The sequence below is a fragment of the Triticum urartu genome, chromosome 5A (assembly GCF_056163025.1).
Source record: "Triticum urartu cultivar PI428250 chromosome 5A, HENAU_Tu73, whole genome shotgun sequence".
In the NCBI taxonomy this organism is placed as follows: domain Eukaryota; kingdom Viridiplantae; phylum Streptophyta; class Magnoliopsida; order Poales; family Poaceae; genus Triticum; species Triticum urartu.
The window spans coordinates 374752270-374760035 of record NC_141877.1 but is presented as its reverse complement, the minus strand read 5'-3'; the positions used below and the strand labels follow the sequence as shown (position 1 = coordinate 374760035).

The 7766-nt window shown below is 49.1% G+C and overlaps 1 protein-coding gene and 1 long non-coding RNA gene across 4 annotated transcripts; one reads left to right on the top strand and one right to left on the bottom strand.

Annotated features, from left to right (window-relative positions):
- The first annotated feature begins 273 nt into the window (after positions 1-273).
- Positions 274-5428, top strand: LOC125509121 (uncharacterized). 3 transcript variants are annotated; one of them, XR_015604679.1, is made up of 9 exons: positions 274-749; positions 1100-1442; positions 1593-1826; positions 1914-1964; positions 2050-2168; positions 4019-4118; positions 4219-4479; positions 4562-4959; positions 5293-5428. It is a non-coding gene; the product is annotated as an uncharacterized LOC125509121 (long non-coding RNA). The 3 variants fall into 3 exon arrangements; XR_007283966.2 differs by having other exon boundaries at positions 4019-4479; XR_015604678.1 differs by lacking the exon at positions 5293-5428 and adding an exon at positions 5019-5245 and having other exon boundaries at positions 4019-4479; positions 4562-4932.
- Positions 4355-6678, bottom strand: LOC125507037 (zinc finger CCCH domain-containing protein 54-like). The gene is made up of 7 exons (XM_087526096.1): positions 5771-6678; positions 5522-5683; positions 5260-5442; positions 5034-5104; positions 4746-4934; positions 4544-4670; positions 4355-4421 (listed from the first exon to the last, which is right to left on the bottom strand). Exons 1-7 carry the CDS (start codon positions 6676-6678, stop codon positions 4355-4357), a joined length of 1707 nt encoding a protein of 568 aa, XP_087382222.1.
- Positions 6679-7766: the final 1088 nt, after the last annotated feature.

Sequence of the window (7766 nt, the reverse complement as noted above, 5' to 3'; positions counted from 1 at the left end):
TTCAAAATTGAATACATCAACTGAATGAGAGGGCTCGTTGAGGAATAAAGGGCAAGATCAAAATCAGAAACCATATTCAAAATTGGATACGCCCTAGGGAGCATCGTGAATTAGATGGTGCTTACCTAGAAAAGCCAAATGAATGAAGTATTCAATTGTCGATTCCACCCCCCCACATTAGAGATTTCCATTTCTCACACCCAGTTACTTCCCAATTTTTCCCATCTAAAAAGAATACGAGTACTTCCCATTTGTTTCCACACGTCTCACACGGTCACACCCCATCTCCCAAAACAGAATCTGACACACCGGTGACCGCCCGTCTCCTTCCCTGGGCGAGAATGGAGTCTCCTCTGGTCGACAGGTCGGAGTCGGAGTCGGCGCCGCGGTCGCGCAGACCCAGCGCGGCGGAGAACAACCCTTCGCCCACCTCCTCCTCCGCTGCCTCTAGTGCCGGAGATGCAGACGGCCGCGCCGCCGCCGACGACCACGAAGCGGGGGCTGACCGGCGTCTCGTCAGTAGCAGCAGGTTCGGCCACCTTGCCCTCCGCTGGTTCAGGGTCATGAAGAGCCCGCGGCCAGCAACGATTCAGCCGCCGGCATTGACCGCGGCGCGCACACCGCGCGGACGCTGAACCCGCTCAACGCCGATACCTTCGCCGCGGCCGCTGCCCAATTCGCGGGCGAAGTGGCAGGCTCCCACTACGGTGCCGGTTCTCCCTCTGCATCGACATGAGGTTAAACGTCAGGTATGATTGCGGCAAATTCCACCACATTCTATAGCTTGAATCATGTTGAATCTTGGAGTACTCTGAATCTTGCAATGTAATGTGAATAACTTTCATCAAGTTTGGCTGCTCCATAGATGGACATGGCTATAGGGATGTAGCCTCTTCCAGATCAGTTCAGCGTTGCTAGTTTTTTTTGTGTGTGTGTGTTTAGCTGATCTTTCATGCCTGTGTCTGCTGGTGCAACATGTTTGTATTACCTGTGAACTTGTTTATCTTCTTGCTCCTTACGCTGTTTGACCCTTGCTGTATGACCTGCTGGCATGTGGTGCCTTTTGTCTGAAAAATTAACTTTGACTAATTTTTTTCAGGTTAAGATAGCTGATCAGAGGACATTTATCTTTGGTTTAACGTTGAGCACCGCTATTGCACTGTTCACCACCATGAAGGTGGAGAGTGTCATGTCCGCCGAAGTCGCAGCTTGGGTAGGTGGAGGCAGCGCAATTGCTTGGTTGTGTGTTAATGGGGGATCAATGTCAATTTGTATGGCCAAAGCATCTTTGAGCAGCGAGCAGCTCAAAACTTGAGTCGTCTTGGAATGATGGGTTCAGCGCTCCTCTATCCATGTACGCATGGTTCTTCCCTCACCTCCTGGGGCTATTCTGGACACTTGTGGCACTGGCTGCTGCACTTCATGGTGTTATGTGGCTTCTGGTACGTTCCCTTATTTTTCAACCAGTCCAATTTATATTTGTATATACTTCGTTAAGTTTGCAGTCATAGGTATTTTTTTGAGGAATGCATTCATATGTATGCTTAGCTACAACCTTACAAGCTAAAGTGTGCTGCTATTAATAACTGCAGAGCTGCTTCCAGCATGATGATGATAGCACCGTCAGATTGAGCGAGGAGGACCTGTGCATGTGCCCGCGGTGCAAACCTTCATGCACCTGCTGCAGCAACCGTGGATCCGGGGCTCATGCTGTTGAGTCCGTGTGAGTGCCAAGACAGTCTGACAATATATATAGCTACAGGTGCTCGTTCAAAAATATGGACCGATTCGATTGCTTCTGTCCATCCCAATTACACTGACATGATGTAAGGCTTCTTAGTTGGCAATGTTTAGTTTCCTTGCATGGGCCGGCGAGAAATATTCAAATGACTAACTCAGTTGTTTCTGTTCAGTCCAAATTCAACCGACATGATGGTTCTGCGGTGGTGTTCTGAACATCATGGGTGAGGAATGACTTTCTGTTTCGTAAGAATCGGCAAGAACCTAAGCAAGAAGCGTGCAAGGACTAACTTGGATGCTTTTGTTCAGTCCAAAATGACTGATTGGCATGATGTAGGTATCTTCTCTAGTTGGAGAATGTCAGTTTTCTTATCAGAATAGAGGGAAACTATTCAAGGACTAGCTTGGTTGCATTGGTTGACATGATGGTAAGTACTCCCTCCGTTCCAGATTATAAGGTGTATTGATTACCGTGCAAGTCAACCATTTGAATGTTGGACCAAGATTATAGAATTAAAAAAAAACATCTGGAATACCTAATAGATAAAATATGAAACTACTTGTCATGATGGATCAAATGATATAAATTTCGTATTGTGGATACTGATAATTTTTTCTAAAAACCCGGTCAAACATGGAATAGTTTGACTTTTGAAAAAACAAATACAACTTATATAAAGGAACGGAGGGAGTAATATACAAGGTGGTGTTTCGAGTAACCTAGTTGGAGAATGCCCAGTTCCCTTGTAAAGGTCAGAGGAGATCCAGTGACTGAATCAGTTGGTTTGGTCAGTCCAAATTGGATTGACATGAATATGTGGCATTGTTTGGAACTTCTTGGTTGACCTGGATAATATTTGGTTTTCTTGCAATTGCAAGAATCGGTTGAATACTGCACGAGATGATTGAAGCGAAAGGATAGTTCTGGTTTGTTCTATGTTTGCTATTTTAATGAAAAGTATACTTTTCGTCCCTCAACTCTTGGTGAAGTCTAGATTTGGTCCCTCAACTTCAAAACCGGACAACTTGCACCCCCAACTACCGAAACTGGACGAGGTTCGTCCCTGGACTCGGTTTTGACCAGTTTTTGGTGTTGACTCACCCTGGTTTTTGAAATTCATATTCCTACAGTTTTTTTAAAAATAAACATATTTTTTTTCAAATCAGTGAACTATTCTGAAATTCGCGTACTTTTTCCAAATCCGTGATTTTTTAACATTTACGTACTTTTTCCAAATCCCCGTATTTTCCCAAGTTTGTGTAATTTTATCAAATCCAAGTATTTTTCAAAGCCATGAATTGTTTCTGAAATTCGCATACTTATTTCAAATCCACATGCTTTTCAAAGTCCGCATTTTTTTTCAAATCCATGTTGCTTTTATAATCCATGAACTTTGTATGAAATTCATGTACTTGTTTCAAGTTGAAATAATTTTTGAAATCCACATATTTTTGCGCAAAAGAAGTCCATATCAGCGTACTTTTTTCAAGTTCGCATAAAATTTTCAAATTCATGAACTCTTTCAGAAAAATGTACTCGAAAGGTGCATCAATTTTAAAAAATTAAAACTTAAAAAAAACTAAATGAACTTTTAAAAAATATGCATATTTGAAAAAATACATGAACTTGGAAAAAAGTACGCCGATTTAAAAAAAGGTACGCAAAATTTAAAAAGGTTCACGTATTTGAAAAAAGTAACCGAATTTGAAAACAGTACGTGGACTTGGAAAAGGTAGGCAAATTTGAGTCGGAACGGTCAAAACCGGGGCACCAAAACCGGTCAAAACCGTGACCAGGAATGAATCTTGTCCGGTTTGAAAAGTTAAGGGTGCAAGTTGTCCGGTTTTGGAGTTGAGGGACCAAATCTAGACTCCGCCAAGAATTGAGGGACGAAAAGTATACTTTTCTCTAATTAATTTTAGGTCCAGTTATATGCACATTTCTAGCTGCCTATACATTATACACAGATTGCAGTCATATGTCATTTGTGATACTGAACAGATTGCAGTCATATGCACATTTCTAGCTGCCTATACATTATACACTTTCCTTCTTTCTTTTGAAAAAACAACTTGCATGACCAAAGCATGATACAAGAAAGGAGTGTTGTAAGTATCAATAGTAACATATAAAGCTGAACAGATCACCTGTGTTTGTATTTATTACAGAAGTAACACCACACGCTAGCTAATGTTCCTGTTTATTTTCATGCCCTTTCAAAATGATGGCAAAAACACTAAAAGATAACCTGTATCATCATCTCCTGTCTTATTTCAGGACAGCTATTTGGCATATGACTATTCATTGTGGTCAGACTACACATTTGTATCTGTGTCTATCCTGCAACTGTCCTCGCCATTTTGAATGTGCTAGTAAAGTATGAAAAGATCTCACTCTTTCACGTGTCACCTTTTTTTTTCGTTCTTTCGAAACCGTGTTCTGTGTCTCCTCTGCATTATGTCCGCCTCTATCTACAGAAAAACAAACGGTTGCTTTGCTGATTCCTGTGTGTACTACAATGCTGTCTGTCTGTCATCCATCGCCGGGACCTGAACATAGATACCAACCCAAGGTCCAGAGTGGTAGTTCGTGTTTCTTTCTTTGCCTGCCTGCTTATATGCCGTTTCCAGTGGGCGCCGACGATGCAAATGGGCTCTCCGGCAGGAGTTCGATCTGGTTGCTGCGATCAGAAACCGAGTCATATGATGAACAACGACGAACTGGCTCGATAACACCAGGTAATGGCAATGCAAGTATCCGAACATATATACAGACACTTGAGAAACTAGTGAGTAGTAATACCTCTCTTGGTCATCGTAGTTGTTGTTGGCCTGTATGGGAGGGGCCTGGCTCTGGCTGGTTGAGACGATGTCATCAAGTTGATCAGCCGTGGAGAGGGGATCCATCGTCCGTCCCACTTCCTTGGAACCTGAAGACGAAACATGATCATCAGAAAGATAAGAAACAGAGAGAAAAGACTTGGGAGTTGGCAGCAGCAACCAACCTGCGGATTGGGACTGGGACTGTGAGTGGGAGTTGAAGGGCGCAACGTCCCCGATGCTGCAATCGAAGTAGGCGGTGCACTGCGACTCTACCACCCGGAGCCCGGCGAGGTGCCTCCTCTCGAGCTCCAGCAGCTGCTGCCTGTCGCGCGCCAGTTGCCTCCTCCCCAGCCTTGGAGAATCATACTGGTCTGCTCCCACAGATTAGTTCATCAGGTACTGTTAGCTAACAAATTTTGATCCGGCCGGTGTTGAAACTGCATTGTTGTTTGTAGGTACTATAGTAGTACCTGGATAGAACTCTGGATCGGTCTCGATCCAGCGTGGAGGGTAGCAATGCGTCGTCGACTTGTTGTTGGTCCTGTCCACACCGCGCACATGAATTACTAAGTTGTATCGTAGCAGAAGTTAGTAGTACTAATTGCTGCTGATTTAGTATAAAATCAGCGACAATTAATATGGATATATAGGATGGAGTAATAAGTTACAGTCGAGTATGAACAGTGTGTATGTTACCTCTCATTGATGCATTTGGTTTTCTCTCTGTAGGCCTTGGCGAGGACCCGTGATCCGCAGATGAAATGCGGGTTGCGCCGCATGAGAAGGGCCGTCACAGTCTCCGGGTTCTGGAAGCTCACGAACCCGAACATTCGCTGGTCTTGGCATGGGATCCGAACGTCACGCACCGGCCCGTACTGCCTGCCCGCCGCACAAATCAACAACTTAACGCATAAGCATTCCTAGCACATCGATCGATAGGAAAATGAATGAACATTACCCGAAATAATTGGCAACGTCGTCCTCGGTGAAGTTACTGTCGGAAGGAAACGTGAGGTATATCTGATGCGAGCTCGCCGGGATCTCCCCTCCCCTGTCGCTCCGGCAATCCGAGTACTTGGCGGCGTCCTCGGCCAGAACCACCGAGTGCTGCCCGTGCGGCCTACGTACAACATTTCCAAGTTCCAACAACAAACATAATGAATAATGATCATGCGCGTACGTACGTCTACGTCCAGAGCCCACTCACCTTTCGATGACCCTGATCTTGTTGAGGCGGGAGAGCAGCTTGGTGAGGCTGAAGCCGGCCTTGCCGTGCCGCTGGCTTTCGGTCAGGTAGCCGTCGGCCTGGAGCCCCTTGCCGTACTTCTCGCCGTAGAGCGTGGGCAGCGACGCTATGGACACCGGCTGCCCGCGCCGCGAGTGGAGCAGCTCCGTGATCTCTATCTCCAGGCTCTCCAGCGACCCCGGCGTGGCGCCCCCGTGGACGTGGTGGTCGACGGCGAACCCGTCCGTGTACACCTGGTGGTGCGAGTAGTGGCAGTTCTGGCCGTTCTTGCAGATGCCCTTGAAGAAGTAGTGGCACGGCCGTCTCGAGGACACCCCGTTCGACCGCCGTCCGGTTGCCGGAGGGAAGCCCGCGGCGGCGTAGTACCCGCCGCCACCGCCGCCGCCCAGGGCGCCGTCGCCGAGCGCGCCGTGCCGGCCGCCGCGCAGCCCGTAGTGGGGCTCGGCCGCGGCGGCGGCGTCGACGAACGAGTACTCCTTCTCCGGCGGGGGCGGGGAGTCCGGCGGCCAGTACTGGACGGCGGGGGAGAAATGGCGGAGGCCGGCGGGGTGGGAGCAGACCTGCTGGTAGCCGACGCCGTTGGGCTGGTGGTAGTGGTGGACCGGGGAGGCGGAGAAGCGGGCGTAGATGGCGGCGAGCGTGCCCTTGGCCTCGTAGATGGTGTTGCGCAGCGCGGCATCGGTGGCGTAGGCGAGGTGCACCAGCTCATCCTCGTCGGGCTCCCGCAGCAGGATGCAGCCGACGATCTTGCTCACGTTGTCCGGCTCCACCTCCTGCACCCGGGAGAAGATGATCTTGGCTAGCTCCGCGGGCTCCATCGCCGCCGCCTGGACATGGATCGGATCGGAGCGCCCTACGTAACCAACCATGAGCCCCTAGAAAAAACCAACAAGTAATCACCACGGATCACTCGACAATGGCTGAAACCCTCGTACCTCCGATACCGACCGATCGAAACGTGCAAGAGATTGATTGACTGATTGATTGCGCACCGGCCGGCCGATCGACGGGAGAGGAGAGACGGCAGGGAAGGGAAGGCCGGCGTCGGCGGGAGGACTGGTGCTGCTGGAGCAGCTCTAGGGTACAAGGAAGGGTGGCGTGCGATTGGATCGGAGAGAGTTTATAGCCGCGGCGCGCGCGTTCGCTGAGGAGAGGATGGCGGAGAGGGAAAATCGGTGTCAAATGGTTGGGTTTTGACTGGGGATGGAGCTAGAGTGCGGCAGATCTGATTCCTGCTATATCAACCATGCATGGGTGCATGCCGGGTCCAACCGGAATAAACGCCCCGATAAATCCACGCACAAATATTCATTCCGGCCGTGTGAAATATGCTCTGGATGCTGGATGAGAGAGGGCGACGCAAACCATGCACCCCGTGCGCGTCGCTGGCCTAGCTGCCTGCCACCCGCGAAACGTTTTTTCACCCCACCCAACCCAAACACAACGCCAACGCCCGATATTTCCCTCCCCTTCTCGCTCCTGGACTTTGGCGGCGGCGGGGTTTAGAGATCGACGACGATGACCTTGGAGACTGCGTTTCCCCTTCTGCTCTCTCCTCTGGTGGCGGTAGGGCGCGACGGGCGGCGGCTCTGCCGTGTGGCGTGTACGTACGCGTTGATGTTGGACATGAAACTTCTTCTCGCGCTTGAGGACGGCGCACAGGGACGAGCAGGCGGCCGCGTAGATGGCGGCAAACCCGGCCGTGACGTGGGCGACCATGATCGACCTTCCCCTAGCTTGCACCACCAGCGCACCCACGCGTGCGTCTGGATACTCCAAGCGGTGCCCGCGCCCGGCCTGGGAGGATCTTGGAGAAATGATACTACAACCAAGTGTTAATTATAACAATGGTGTTAGCCCTAATGATTCTAATCAATATTGGTGGTATCATGAATTGATCTCCGTTTATAAGCTGGTCATATATAGTGGGGTAACTTAGTTAATAACATAACGCACT

Bases quoted from the DNA above. Each gene is read 5' to 3' on its own strand.
- LOC125507037 (XM_087526096.1), bottom strand. From the start codon at position 6,678: ATGGTTGGTTACGTAGGGCGCTCCGATCCGATCCATGTCCAGGCGGCG. The intron at 5,105-5,259 runs GTAACATACACA...CGGTGTGGACAG, and splicing joins ACCAAATGCATCAATGAGAG to GACCAACAACAAGTCGACGA. The intron at 4,422-4,543 runs GTATTACTACTC...TTCTGATCGCAG, and splicing joins AACTACGATGACCAAGAGAG to CAACCAGATCGAACTCCTGC.